The sequence below is a fragment of the Sardina pilchardus genome, chromosome 13 (genome assembly GCF_963854185.1).
Source record: "Sardina pilchardus chromosome 13, fSarPil1.1, whole genome shotgun sequence".
NCBI lineage: Eukaryota > Metazoa > Chordata > Actinopteri > Clupeiformes > Clupeidae > Sardina > Sardina pilchardus.
This window is the reverse complement of record NC_085006.1, coordinates 9708010-9723948: the sequence shown is the minus strand read 5'-3', so window position 1 is coordinate 9723948 and position 15939 is coordinate 9708010. Positions and strand designations below refer to the sequence as shown.

General features: G+C 46.2%; 2 protein-coding genes across 3 annotated transcripts in view; both read right to left on the bottom strand.

Moving 5' to 3' along the window:
* The window catches only part of LOC134099652 (ZP domain-containing protein-like), a 126109-nt gene extending 116157 nt beyond the window's left edge, over positions 1–9952 (bottom strand). For both annotated transcript variants that reach the window (XM_062552600.1, XM_062552599.1), the window contains exon 1: positions 9481–9952. Coding sequence is in view for 1 of the 2 variants with exons in the window: in XM_062552599.1 (XP_062408583.1) it covers positions 9481–9499 (19 nt within the window). In the remaining variant the exon portion in view is untranslated. The remainder of the gene's footprint in view (positions 1–9480) is intronic.
* Positions 9953–13313: 3361 nt separating this feature from the next.
* The window catches only part of rpa1 (replication protein A1), a 33036-nt gene continuing 30410 nt past the window's right edge, over positions 13314–15939 (bottom strand). The window contains exon 17 of the mRNA XM_062552502.1: positions 13314–14342. Coding sequence (XP_062408486.1) covers positions 14238–14342 — 105 coding nt within the window. The 3' untranslated portion in view covers positions 13314–14237. The remainder of the gene's footprint in view (positions 14343–15939) is intronic.

The window sequence follows — 15939 nt, the reverse complement described above, 5'->3', positions numbered from 1 at the left end:
GTTTCCCCTCGAGACCTTTTAGTTGGCCAATGCCCCCTGGTGGAGGTAAAGGCAAATGACAAGACTATACGTTGCCTGGTAGACACTGGTTCACAGGTCACCATGTTCTCTGAGACTTTGTGCAAAGAACTGTTCTCTGACCAACAGCCCCAGGGCCCTTATGGACCCTGGTTGTCTCTGCGTGGTGCCAATGGCTTGGATATTCCATATATAGGCTACTTAGTGCTAGACTTTCAAGTGAAGGATGTGCTTGTACCAGCTAGGGGGGTGGTGGTCGTTCGAGATAATTGTTTGGGGTCACATAGGGCTCTGTTAGGAATGAATGTGATAGCTGCTTGTTGGGAACAACTCTTCCAGCACCAGAAGACGGCCCCCACCGCGACTTCCAGGGCTACAGAGGAGAAAGGATGGGAACAGATCTTTGCCGACTGCCAGAGGATATATGCAGCTGCCACACAGCAAGAAAGGTCAGACACTGCCCGGGTGGCCTGCCGATTTGCCATCACGATCCCTGCACATAGCGAAGCACTCGTGTGGGCCAAACTCCCAGCCCAAACAAGGTTGGCCGACTCCTGTGTAATGGTGGAGCCACACAGGGAATGCTCAGGGGTGGAAGTAGCCCGGGGCCTCGCCACAGCGCACAGGGGTCGAGTCCCAGTGCGGGTCAGAAACCTCCAAGCACGCCCGGTCCTTCTCCATCGGCACCTCAAGTTAGCCCGCGTCACCACTGTGGATGCTTCGCGGGTGAGAGAGGGCCCTGATGTCCGCTTCACAGAGGTGAGTCCGGGGGTAATCGAGGTGGGAGTTGTCCAGGCAGGGGCTGACCCTGACCAGCCTGGGGAGGGGGTACCTGAACATTTGCTGTGTGAGTCGTTGCAGGGGGATGGTCTTGACGCCAACCAGCAGCTGCAGTTGCAGCGATTTCTGACCAGATGGCAGCATGTGTTTTCTACACACGACGAGGATTACGGCTGTACAGACCTTGTGACTCATCAGATTCCAACGGGTGAGGCAGCGCCACTCCGCGAGAGGTACAGGCCCGTGCCACCGACTCTCTACAAGGAAATCCGGACTCTGTTACAAGTTATGCTCGAAAGCGGGGTTATCCGGGAGAGCAGTAGCCCCTGGGCAGCACCAGTAGTACTTGTCCAAAAAAAGAGTGGAGCCTGGAGATTCTGTGTGGACTACCGCAAGCTTAATAATGTGACGAGAAAAGATGCCTTTCCGCTGCCTAGGATAGAAGATTCTCTAACCAGCTTGACTCAGGCAGCCTGGTACTCGACATTAGATCTGGCGAGCGGGTACTGGCAGGTCCGAGTAGACGAGAAGGACCGTGAGAAAACTGCCTTCGCCACCCCGTTTGGATTGTTTGAGTGGGACCGTATGCCTTTTGGGCTTTGCAACGCCCCCGCAACGTTCCAGAGGTTGATGCAGCGGTGTCTGGGGGGGCAATTATCTGAGTCCACATTGGTGTATTTGGATGATGTGATTCTTTTCTCTGTGGATTTTACAGCACACCTGCAACATCTGGAAGAGGTGTTTCGAGCACTCCAGCGTTACGGCCTGAAGCTACGCCCCGAAAAGTGCCACCTCTTCGGGAAGGAAGTAAAGTTCTTGGGCCATTGCGTCAGCAAGGAAGGAGTCGCCCCAGACCCCGACAAGGTCGCCGCTGTACAGGACTGGCCTCCACCTAAAACAGTCAGGCAAGTGAGATCTTTTCTGGGATTCGCGGGTTATTATAGGCGTTTTATAAAAGGCTTCTCTAAAATCGCTAAACCTCTTAACGAGTTGCTGGTGGGAACCGGACGCCCACAGAGACGGGGGTCACCTCCAATTCAGTGGACTGCTGACTGTGCTGCTGCATTTGAGAGACTTAAACAAGAGCTGCTCCAAGCACCAATACTGGCTTATGCTGATTATACCCAGCCCTTTACAGTGTACACTGATGCAAGCAATAGTGGCTTAGGGGCAGTATTGGCCCAACAGCAAGGGGGAGTGGAACGCGTCATTGCTTATGCTAGCAGAAGCCTCCACCCAGCCGAGAGGAATGATGCCAATTACAGCTCCTTCAAGCTGGAGCTCCTGGCGATGAAGTGGGCTGTAAGCGAAAAATTCAAAGATTATCTGTGGGGGGCAAAGGTAGTTGTAGTCACTGATAATAACCCACTTGTCCATTTAAAGACTGCTAAATTGGGGGCTGTAGAACAAAGGTGGGTGGCACAGCTTGCCAATTTTGATTACCAGCTACAGTATAGGCCAGGTAAAGAGCACATAAACGCTGACGCCCTTTCCAGACTTCCTGTGCTAGATACCACCCCCCCAAGCGGCCAGTCACCCCTGTTGGAAGAACTGATGGTGGGCACAGTCGAAGCCCCGGGCGCAACCAGCGAGACCCTCCCTGCTTGTTGGGGGTGGAATCCCGAGCATTGGCACAGACTGCAGGCGGAAGACGAAGACCTAATAGTGACCCGAGCCTACCTAGAGAAGGGAGCACTACCACCCTCTTTAGAGCGGAAGGCCAAGCCACGGTTAGTGCAACAACTACTAGGCCAATGGAGCCGCCTAGTTATGAGGGAAGGTGTTGTCTGTCGGGTAGTACACGATCCCCTGACCCACGAACTGAACCATCAAATAGTCGTCCCCCAGAACCAGGTCCAGCCATTGTTGGAGGCCTACCATGACCAGTCAGGCCACCAGGGGCAAGCACGAACATTGTCGCTACTGAGGAGAGGCTTTTATTGGCCGAATATGGAGGCAGCAGTGTGCCACTTTGTACAGGGGTGCTCCCGCTGCACACTGCGTAAAACCAAGCAGGACATTAGGGCCCCTCTAGTCCCTCTAGAACCTAAGGCCCCCCTTCATATGCTGGCCACAGACTTCCTTACTCTTAGTCGCCCCACGGACCGGTTTCAGAACATTCTGGTCATTACAGATTTGTTCACCAAATTTGCCTGGGCCATCCCTACAGTCGATCAGACGGCCCCGACAACTGCAAGAGCCCTGTGGAATGCAGTTATGCAGCCCTTTGGCTGCCCCGAGGTCCTCCATTCCGATCAGGGGGCAAATTTTGAGTCTACCCTGATCCATGAACTATGCCAGCTGTACGGCTGCCGGAAGACCCGTACCACGCCGTACCACCCGCAGGGCAACGGCAGTTGTGAGCGGTTTAATCAGACCTTGTTGAACCTTCTGGGGACCTTGGAGTCAGAACAGCAGAACAGGTGGGTGGAAAACCTTCCGTCCCTGCTCCATGCCTACAATAACTCTGTCCATGCCACCACAGGCTATGCGCCCAGTTACCTGATGTTTGGGAGACACACACGGTTGCCGGTAGACCTACTCCTAGGGACGACCCCATCGGAGGGGGTGGACAGCATATCCGAGTGGGTGAGTCAACATCACGAGCGGCTTCGATATGCATACAGTAAAGCCTCTGAGAACCTAGGTGCTGCTGCTCAGAAGAAAAGGCGCCTTTAGGATCGGACAGCCCGGGAAGCCCCGCTGTTACCTGGAGAACGAGTCTTGGTCTGGGACAACCGGCGGCGGGGAAAAGGGAAATTGAGTGACCGATGGGAGTCCCAGCCCTACGTCGTGGTGAGCCAACGCCAAGATGACCTGCCGGTCTATGTCGTAAGGCCTGAAGGAAAGCCAGGGCCTGAGAGGGTGTTACACCGAAATCTGTTGCGGCCATGCCCACATTACCCCCAAACTACAGCAGAGGGTACAGAGAAACAAGGGAATCCCTCGTTACCCTTAATGGGATGGACATGGGCCCCGGTAGACTTAAACCAGCCTGGACAGGGTTTGTCTGGGTCAGACCCCGGCCCTGGACCCCGGCGTTCCCAGAGGGAGACGCAGGGCAGGCCACCCGACAGGTATGGAGATTGGGGTCACACCTAGTTCTCGGGACTAGAACTAATCTAGTGGGGGAGGGTGTCACGGGTAGCATTCACACCAGGGAAAACGGGGGGGGGGGGGGGGGGGGGAACTAAAACAATACACGGGGCTTCCATAGGGACGGGTTTTAGGGTGGAACATAACAAACACACGGAACATAACAAGATGGCAGCTTCACAAGGTGATTGCTTAATCATTACACACAGGTGTGCAGCGGGAAGTTGGGGCTTGGTGATTGGCACACAGGGTGTAGATTGGTGTTCTTTAGGCCGCAGCTTGCAGTCGAGGTTATGTGTGGCTCGGGGAAAGTCGTGGCAGACAGCGGGCGTTTGCAACAAGGCCGCCGGACCGACGTGACGATCCCGGTGGGAGACGCGACGGGGACTGCTCGCCTCGCCACCAGCTAGCCCTGAAGCCGGGTTGCCTTGATACCGAAGCGCCATCGGATGCCAGAGGGGTGGAATCGTAAGTAACCTGCCCTTTGCTATGCAGCGACTGCTCCTGTGATGTGAATCTGGCTACAGCTGAGTCTACTTCCTCAACTGCATTAACGTTATCCCATCAGCTGCTTGTTCGACTAGTCTGCTACAGTCTGCTACTGTCCTCCGATTGATGAGTGCTGCCGCTCCTGAACTGTAAACACTGGATCTAGCGACGTCATAAAGACTGTTTACCCAGAGACTAACGTGACGTTGCTAACGGCGGCGCTGACTGTCCGTGGCGGCCATTGGACTAATGTCTCTGTTTTATTGAAGATGCTCCTTGTCCCTGTCCTTTACATTGTTATGTGCTGGCACCACGAGTGTTGCCAGCGAGGACTATTTTCTACTCCCACCTCAGTGCTGAACCAGCTAGCTGCATCCTGTAGCCACCAGCTAACTCCATCCCCTTTAGCTCCCTCTATGGCCCTTCTGCAGCGGCCGTAATACTGACTGACATACGTGCCCTCAGCCACTCTTTCTTATAGCCGAGCCTAGTGGCCATAACAGCCTAGTGGTGTGGGGTGCAGTGTTTTGAGAGTGCTGTGCTGTGTAAAGTGACCAACGGGGCGGACTGTCCCCCTTACTTCCATTGAACTGTTTTCTGTTATAACACTGAGTGCTGTGCCGTGATGAGTGTTCAAACAGCGTGACTGTCTTTCATTATTGTGTGTAGTGGACTGTTTGCTTCCTGTTATTCCCTGGGCCTGGCTGTACAAAGAGGGTGTGGCCGCGTATGGTAATTCGCCTCTGTCTTACTGTCTGAACAGCTGCCACAGTCTGCGGAGCCGCTGAGGGGAGAGACTGGGCCTACCACCGCCAGCAGGAGGGACCGCCACTGGAGGAGCCCTTGCCAACCACCCTGGGCCTTGTTTGGTGGGACTGCTCGTTGCACTGGACATCGAGGGGGGGGTAGCTCTCAGGACCAAAGACTTTTAAATACTCTTCTCCATTTATTAAATAAAAGACATTTTGTACTTTACCACTTGACCCTTGGCATTATTGCAGAGTACAGCGTTCTCCCCACTGACAGAGGTCTTTTTAGCTAGGGGGCATCAGCGCCCCCTACCTGTGACACTTGCCATATATGGGCAGTTGGCTTCAATTAACTCCCGGATCTCCTTATATGGGCAAGGATAGCAGCTTCAGAGGTCTATGAAAAGTCAATGGGGAAACATATTTTGCTAATATCTCAAAAAGTATCAAGTTTACAGAACTGAAATATACATAGACTTAGTCTTATTTTCAAGACCTACGTAACAAAGTTTGAACCAAGTTTCTACGTTAAACGGTTGAAGCTAATTAGGACCTGGTTAGGAGGGAAAGTGCGAAGTGTGCTTGCTCCGACGCGCCGCGAAAGCGCTCCAGCAGGAGATGCGACCGCTCGCCCTCAGGTCAAAACACTAAAGTTTGGCCAAGACGCAAAGCTGCTTCGAGTTTGGCGGCGTTACCCTCGATTGCCGAATTCTTACACTGACGTGACGGGTTGCCTAGGTTCATCAGTGGAATGTCCCAGAGCACCTCCAATGTAAAAATGTGGATGTCATCCCAAAGATGTAAAGAGATATGAGACAAAATGCATTTTTGCTAATTGCGACGCCCCCTAGTGGCCAAATTACACCAAATTTACTAAGGCTACTTTAGATTGTGTCCAAAATCATCCCACCAAATATGGTCTTGACACCTCAAAGCGTTTCCGAGATTTGACCTCACTTCCTGTTTGGAGGCTTTGCCATCGAATTTGATTGGCTGCCATGGGCGAATGCTTTGATGTATGGAAATGAAATGTACACCTCTAAGGTCTGTAGACCTTGTGTTGAATTATGTATGAGTTGTTCACGTGTAGCCAGCATGAAACACGTAACCAGTGAAAGAAGGAAGGAGCCTAAGGAACTAGGCATGTTTCTAGAACAAATACGAGTAATGTTAGGAGAATTGCGGGAATATCTGCTGTTTACTCACTGTTGAGTAAGTTGCAATGTGTTATAGCCTCAAATTGATGGTAGAATAAATAGGACGACTCACCTGTTCAAATGGTGTAATAGGATCAAATTTGGTGTTGATATGTCAAAGCAACCAGGCTGCTACTGGTTAACATGTCTGAATATGAAATAGGGATGGCGAAAACTACAAATTTTCTTGACCGACCACCGAGGCTCATTAGCCGGTTGAAACCGGTTAACCGATTCGTTTAAAATAAATTATGCTATTTGAAATAACAGCCACGCAATTTCCCAACTCTCATCTCTCTGTCCCCCGCTCATAGGCTACACACAGCCCCGGCGCCGCCCTTTCACTCACGTCACTTTTTTAAATCCCCTACAGCGCCAAACATGAGTCCTGCAAACCAAGGAGCTTGTAAGTGGAGGACAAATGGTTCCTTCGCTCCGAAAATGGTTTGGGTACAAGGTGATCGCGTTGCAAATAAAGGCGTTTGTCTAGCGTTGGAAGCTCATTTGAAGCTGAAATGGCCGCGGCTCACTTATGAAAATGACAGCTCCGAAGAGACGCAGCTTAGTTTGAGGAAGTGCTAACAATAATAACGAAAGATGATCATTACCTTATCTGTTACCATTGATGAACCTTCCTGAAATGTAGATGTAATGTCTTTCCAAATCTAAGCCCATCTTATGCGGAAAGTTGCCTAGACTGCAACACGATAAAACCAATGGATAAAACAGCGCACTTCCAGATTGCAAAAGACGCACCGGCCACCGCTGTGACCTCGTACCAAATGTTTTTATTGGTTTATTACGTAGCCTAGCCTACAAGCAGGCGAGTTATGAAAAATTGAGTGTGAGGGATAATTTGTGAACTTCACGAAAAAAAGATCTTCTTGGAATGAGATGGCTAGCTGTAGTAACGTTTAGTCCACTGTCTTTAGGCTAATTTAAAGATGCCTCTTTTTTTTTTTTGTTAACCGACTAGCGACAACGTGGATACGGTCAACCATCGGTCAAACAGTCACCGGGTTAACATCCCTAATATGAAATCGATTTTGGATTGGTTGCATGTGATAAAAGCTATGCCATTTCCTGTCCAGACAGCATTCATATTCAGAAATACTGTACACCGGCAACAAGGCACACTCACACACACACACACACACACACATACACACATACACACATATACATATACATAATATATATGTATATACTGTATGAGCAATTCCATGCAAAACTGTCAAGTCCATAACCCCACACAGCGTCAAACTATGATGTGGATGATGATTTCTTAAAAGTTTACCATTTCGCTCTTCTTGTTTGTACAACATATTCAATGACATTGTTAACTTAATCATTTGCATTATATAAATGTAACCTATTTTTCCACCCTTATGTCTCAACATATACTATACACATAGTCACATTCATAAACATAAACAGGATCCTAGGTTCTCAATTTGCTGGACTCACTGTCTACCATAAAGTTAAAGAATAGTAATAACAGAAGAAAAGGTAAGAAGATGTTAGCGTGATTAACTAGTGTGGTGCCTCCACTGAAGAATGTCTTTACCACTGCTCTGGTGGAAATATGCAAATCCTCAGAAATGTCAAGTGACTACAGTTACTTCTACCTGCTTTGATATAGCTTATCCTAAATGAAATACTATGCAATGCAAGCATCACAAAACATTTATTGTATCCTTTGTTTTTAACTCTTAGAATTCAGTTCAGTGTGACATAATAAAATGAAAGTACAAAAACAGTTTTTAAACCCCTTTTTAAAAGTTTAAAACTTTCAATGAAATCTCAATTAAGGATTACGTAGTTCTAAATAGTAACTGTGTGGTAATAATTCACCTGTACCACCCATAGCCTAAATTAATTAAATTGTTCATTTAAATGTTAAATGAACAATAGTTAAATGAAACACACAGTAATACTTTCTATAACACTTTGTGTTGGATGTAATTAATTGAACCTAGAATTGTTAACTGCTATACAATAAGTGGGCCAAACTTCACAGTTTAAGTCTCCACACATAGCCTAAGCTTGCCTACTGAGTCTAAAAACATAGCTCCCACTTTCCTTAGCTGGAGGGGAATTCTGAGATTTCTCCCTAAAGCAGAAACTATTATTTTTACCTAATTATTATTACTATTATTATTGGGGAGGTTATAGGTTTGCACTGATTCGGGTAGGGTAGTGGCACTATACTGGATGGTATATCAGTTAGAATATAGGACGGAGAAGAGATGGGGTTTAACTTTGTATTGTTCCAGCAGAGACATTCAGGATTTCCATACATACAGAGAAATATAGGTAGATGGCTATTTATATAGATATATAATATATCTGCAGCATACAGAAATGCATTGAATACTAAGCTCATTAAACGGAATTGTAAGCCAGGACACATATACAGCAACGGCAACGCTAACCCCTTCAAGAAAGAAAAGAAACCTTTTTGTTCGTGACTAAAGTTATTATGTGGTCAATTACGCCATCTAGCGGCGTAAACGGTACTGTGTAATAGAGTTAACTCGCACAGGTACAAACTTCCTCCAGTCGGAGATTGTTAATGAGGGCTATCTTTTACTGTCTATGGGGCTAAAGGACTGTATTGATTGATTGTGTTGCTTGGGTGGCGTCAGTTAGAACCAAAGATCATAGAGCGCTAGAATCTTTGGTTAGAACACCGGTTGTGAAGCAGTAGTTTCTCCTTAGTTTCTTTATTGAGTTTTCTTCCACCATACAACAGCATGAATAAATGTATAATGTATAGTGGTCTGTAAAGAACCAAATAAACTGTCATTAATATGGTCACTAAATAAACTGTATCGCTATCTCTCATTCTATGAGCACAACTTCTCACACAAGTAACATTAACAGGCTTTCAAACCCTTAATGCTAATTCTCCGTTTAGCATGCTAAGTCCTTGCATATCAACGTGAAAGATACATCCCACTCCCAATACACATGACCGAAGGTTACGTTCACTTACTTTTGTTGTCATACACGCACACAACTTCAACTTAAGGTAATTGGCAGTAAACTCACTCAAAACTAACGTCATGAACTTCACCAACACTGTGGTAATAGGCCTACTATACAAGTTCTAGATCTAACGTCTCTAATGATCTAAACATCAAACTTACTTTTCGTCAATGATTGCATCTCTGAATGTCAAGGACTGGATTATACTCAGGATAACTGCAGGAATTGTCTGAGGGTAAATTAATTATCTCTTTTTTCAGTGCACAGCCGTCTGCTCATCATCACAACAGAAAACGAAACTTAACAGGAAAACAAGCGACGTGATTTACCCAGAATGCTCGAAGTCAATATTGCATAGGCTATAACAAGAAATAAAATCTCAAAACATCACAAATATATCAAACGATGTCCTGTAATCACTACAATCTCCTAAATAGTAATTCATTACGAAGAGAAACTATTGCAAATGGTCAAAAACAAAACACCGTCACAGTGAAAGCTCGTGTGATTGCCACCATAAATAGCACCTGGACATCAGTTCAATTTAACAACGAGTAAGTCCGTACTTGCCTCTCGGGGCCATGGCGTCGTTAAGATTTACCCAGTCTCGGGATGAGACATCGTTGCGGACAATCTAAATCGATCGTGAGCATGCGTAGTTGTATACTCTCTCAGTCAATCAGCTCAGATACAGACAGTGGTTGCGGTATAATGGAGCTGGGCTAAATAGTGATACAAAAGCTCCTGCATAATGGAACTCGTGCCAGATCCTTTTGCAAGAATTGGCATACTTTGATTTTTTTTTTTTTAAATATCAACATTGTATCTTAAATCACTCTGGAACGTCCTTTTGGCATTACTTAAGCAATTTAAGGTGAGCTATTCTGCGTAATAGTATACATTCGCCAACACACACGTTTTTGCTAATTATAGAGCCATCGAAAGACCAAATAACACCAAATTTATTGAGGGTGCTTTGGATGGGATCTCAAGTCATCCCACCAAATATGGCTTTCATACGTCACAGCATTTCCAAGATAGGCACACTTCCTGTTTGCCGGCTTCGCTTGCTGAATTTAATTGGTTGTCACAGGCAAACGCTTGAACGTTTGAAGGCGAAATCGAGGCAGTTGATCCGCCTTGGTCTGTAGATCACGCGTGCCAAGTTTCATGACGATCGGATGAACTATGCGGCCAGAGTCGCTTTACTTTGACTTTGGACAAAATTCAAAATGGTGGAAAATCCATCATGGCGGAAAATGACGTCACATGGTGCGTTGGAATCAGCTAGGTCAGAGGATTCCAATGGTATAAGTTTTATCAAAATCGGCCATACGGATCAAAAGTTACGGGCATGAACGCGTTTTCCAACTTTGACCAGTTGGTGGCGCTATAGCGTGAGAATGGCAAGCATGAAACCTGGTGGTGTCAATCAGGGTAGTCTCCTCTATCAGCATACCAAATTTCATGACTTTATGTCTTACGGTTTGGGCTACAGGTGGAAAAATGTGTGGGCATCAGCGCTCAAAAATCGCTTTTCCATTCATTCCTATGGGAAAAAATCGACCGGAAAAACTGGAATAACGGGAGAACGACACGCCGTATCAAAAAGCTGTATACAAGCCACCATCCTCGCATCAGGACCCACGCGTGAGAGGTGGAACGGCGTCTCTAGCTCTAAATCCCTAGGACAAGATAGGGAGACAAAAGTTGGACTTGAGATAAATAAGTATATGAAACGCACGGATAACAATAGTGTGCTTTTGCAAGCACACTAATAAGAAGATGATGCCCAGGAAGAACAGAACAGTGCATTTGCATGCACTGTAATTACATTTTTCAAGCGTTGTATAACTAGATCATCAGATTTCAACTGATTGTCTAGCTATCCAAATCTACGAGAATCAAAAAAGGCAGGAGGGGAAAAAACATCTTTCACTGGGTCCTTTTTATAGCAGGCAAGTCAGAATAAATTAGCTGCATTTAGCTACTGAACAGTAATAGCACGAAGTGCAGAGATTTTTAAAGGTCCCCCCCATCTCCAAGTATCCATTGAAGAGAACGTCAGCTGAATGACACGCAGTGTGTCAGCACAGAACAAAGAGGCCGTTTCCATGGCTGCATGATTGACAGGAGCTGAAACGGGAGCAGGAACAGGCCTTGGAATTCATAAACAGCCACTCAACTAGCACCGCAGTTTTCCCTCAAAACAAACTCTGACAAAATCCCATCAGTCTGGCTGAGATGGAGGTCTCTTCTGACAGGAGAAAACTGACAGAGTAAGGAGAGAGAGGATGAAAACAAAGCCCTTAAAGCTATATTGGTGCCATTGTCCTTACAGTACACACACACATCCAGAACATCTTCAGGAAAGACTCAATTCAAAGTTGGAGGGACATGGCCTTCAGTACATCTAAGAACATCCTGACAATAGGTGATAGTCAGCAGTCAGTTATCACAGGACTGGCTGGCAAGGAGCCACTGATGTCGGACACGGGAGCACAAGCTGCACTGTGTGAGAGGAGGAGTGTTGGTGTGGGGGTAGTGGCTAGCGCTCGACCTCAGGAGATTGAAGGCTTTCCACACACACACACACACACACACACACACACACACACACACACACACACACACACACACACACACACACACACACACACACTCCAATCCTCAGAGTGGAACACAGATATCAGGGAAAATAAATCCATCACCTTACATAGTGTGCACAGACTGCACCACATAGCATCTGTATGATGTGAAGCCACAGAGGCACTTGTTATGGGCCATTCTACAGAAACTTCAGATTTTTGCATAGCTAAATGTCCAAATAATATAATATATATAATATATTATATATTATATAATATAATAAAAATAAATATTTCTTTCTTTTACATTTAAAATTAGACCACATTGTCGCTAAATTTGCCATAAGAATACACAAAAAAAATTGCAATTATTTAAAGTTTTAAATTAAGTCACTAGTGTAACTCTACGTCTCCGTCAATGGTAAGTTGTCACTTGTATTACCAAAAAGAAACAAAATGGCTGATATAGGGATTAAAGAAATATGCTGTCAGTCAGACTAGAATTACTACAGTACTGTATGTCATTGATTATATTTTCGTTAATTTCCCTAAGAGTTAAGAAGGTAACACCAGTGATTTGTTGAGCTTCAGTAACAAATCATGATAAAAAAAAAAAGCTAACATTTCTGATCAATTAAAGGAGGCTGCAGATATAACGTGTGCCTCTCTTCATAGATGTTCAGGTATTAGTAAGAGGAAGTCCAGTAGTGTCATCTGTATGATTGGTGTTACTGCACAACAAAAGTTTTATCTTGAAATACAAGCAGTGACATGCCTTGCTAGGACATAAGCATTTTAATAAAATAATCATATTAATTTGATATTTTGTGTTTAAATATTTCTTATATAATTAATGTGATAGCTACAGTATATGCATTATTGCAGTTGCACTATTTCAATAACATGTTTTTGACCTCAGAATCTGGCCCTCAATCTGTATTTGGTTATTAAGTGATGATGTAATAATGGGATAATACATATCTTTCCGGGTCCAACGGCTTTCAAACTCACATGTTATTCTCCATAGACAGTAAAATAAACTATTATTTTCCGCTATTCTGACTAGCCTTTAAGAAAATTGTCATCTTATACGGACTTGTTGCCTCAACCTAATCAAATCTATATTTTTCGCGGAAGCCTGGACGTTACCCATTAATACATCATCTGGCTGCATAGCTACAGTGATTACTTTGTTAAAGTTTAGCGATTTTGTTTTAAAACCGCTAAAACAAAAGGTGGTGATGACACCGTCTGGCTGCGCTAATAAACGTCTTTTCACAAAATAGCTGCTGGGTCCGTGACGTTGGACTTAATAACCGAATAGACTACCAGTTCCGTACACGTGGTGCTAGACAGGAATTCTGCAAATCAAGAGCTGAAAATCAATGACAGTCAAATTCATGCAATGAAATTTCAACAATTTTTATTCTGGAGATATACAGAGAAAGAAAAAAAAAAAAACTATCTACATAAATGATGTGATATTCTGGGGAGCTTCTCTTAGGACTAACATGTATGTGTGTTGATATCAGAAATTTGAGTGTGTGTGTCTGTGTACAGACCGGTAAGCCTGAGGGTTGTGTGTGAGAGTGAAAGAGGGGGAAAGAGACAGAGAGGCTGAATAGGTGGGCTTATCTGGCTGGTGCAGGTCCAGGGCATTCACATGGAGACAGACAGACAGACAGACAGACAGACAGAGAGAGACAGACAGACAGATGACACCCCTGCACTAAGGCCCGCCAGGATACGCTTCCTCCCACCTGCACCACACAAGCACACGCCCGCTTGCAAACCTCAGACACACACACACGGTTCTACAATGTAGGCCCTTGCCTACATTGCTTTCAGTCACTCTCAAACCAGCCCTACCTTCCGCCTCCCAAGAATCTCCACCCATCCTCTCTCCCTCTCTCTCCCTAAAATCCCTCTTTCCCCCAGTTTTTCTATCTGCCACAATAAAAAAAGAACTGTCAGCAGTTTCCTAAAAGAGAAAACCATTTGCTCTCCCACCGACCAGCAGAGCCAAGGGGGACGGCTGCACATTCTAAATGACTCCAACGACTTCTAAGAGCTAAACACAGGAGGCTGGCCACACAGAGCAAAAACAAAATTAGGCACAGGCAAATCTAGCCAATTAAGACCTGAAGGACTCTGCACTGCCAAAACAAATACAACAAAAATAAAAGTTAGTATATATATATCCATCTGTGGAGTAGAACGGGTACATGGCACCAGGGAAGTGCTATTGAGAGTGTGGCGTGGTGTAATGGTGGAAGTGGCGAGGGGCAGGCAGGGGAGATGCTGAAATACAGCCAGGATAAGGCTCTCCTCTACTGGGCAGCCAGTTTCCTGATGTTCATGATCAACCGCTTGCTGTACTCCTTGTGGTCCACAGGCTTGGCGTCCATCACCGTCACCTTGATGCGTGACTCATCCTGGAAGGAGGGAGAGAGAAAATAGAAGAGAGGTCACATTCAGTCATCCATCCTCTTAGTCCTCCTTAAACCTCCTGAAGAGGTTTTCTAGGAGCAAAAGAGTGACCCATAGCGACAGCCTTAGCATTGTGTATGTGCAGGTGAATGAGGCTGAGGCTTTTCCTCTCCTGCTCCTTCCACCCATTGCAAGAATTACAATACAACCAAACACAACGGACCTCGGAAGAATAATAATAATCATTAAAAAAAATGTATTAGCCTACCCGAGTGCAGCCAACTCAGAGAAAAGAAGAAATGGAGAGAGAAGCCCGAGTCACTGTCTCTCAGCTCTCGGTCAATTCTGAGGCGGGGGTGGGGGGCTGGTGGAGGGGGCTGAGCTAGGGTGACGAGGAGAGCAATCCAGCTGGCTTGCTGGGGGTGCCCACACATTGTGTGTATGTATGTGTGTGTGTGTGTGTGTGTGTGTGTGTTGCTATAGGCGAGCGCGGCCTCGGCTGCACACAGCAACTCAGGCCCACGCAAGCAGCCTGGCGAGCATGAATAACAGAGCAGACTGTAGCAGAGGAGAGGAGGAGAGAGGGGAAAAGAGGATGAGAGCGACAGGAGAGGGGGCGGTGGTGTGGTGTGGTGTCTCAGAGACTCCCCACACCACTCAAGGCCCACAGCATTCACATTAGCATCCGTGTTCTTCAGCAGCTAAGCCTCACTCGAGGGCAGGCTGGGGCTTCTCTTAAGCAGGACGCAAGTGGGACTCATCTAACATGTTTGAGTGAGCGAGAGACATGGAGAGAGGTAGGGGTAGAGAGAGGAGAGTAACAGCCAAGGAAGAGAAGATTAATCTCCCTGCACAAAACTGCCTTGTGGTAACTCCTCAATCTGGTGGCTTAACCCAAAAACACATTTCTGGGACTCCGTCAGGTGTTAGGGCTGGTGCAGCAGGGCAAGCCATCTCGTAGAAAAGGCACTATTGGCCCCCTTTAACGGGCCCCAAACAATTACATCAGAATAGGGTATGGGGTTCACCAAATGATCTAGTGTGCCTCAGAGAAAATTCTGTATTGGCTAGACAGTGACACACCATATTGGTTTAGTAGCGAGCTAGCTTGGAGACATACTTAGAGATTCAATGTATGATCTGCCTTCAGCCCACAGACCTGGCTTTTCCGAGGCTGGGGAGTCCAGGAGGGCCCTCCCTAGGTAGCTAATTTAAAACCTTGTATTCTACCGCAGATATGGTGATGTTGGCAGATCACAACCTATACCTTTCATAATGGTCAAGTCAGCATTTAAAGCATGCTCCAACTCCTCCGATCTGAAGGCAGGGTGAAGGGCGTCACACAGAGCTCCGAGGCACAGCAGACACCTGATGGATCTGTGGTACGGTCATGTGTATGGCTCCAATAACAACAATCCAGTATTATAGTCTTGGAATGACTAAACAGTGTTTAATCTAGTACGTTCTCTAATGGTCTAACAGTCAGCCGTTCTGAGCCATTAAAGGGATATTCCGCCATTTTTGGAAATACGCTCATTTTCCACTTCCCCTCGAGCAAAACAATCGATATTTACCTTTTTCCCGTTCATCCAGCCATTCAGT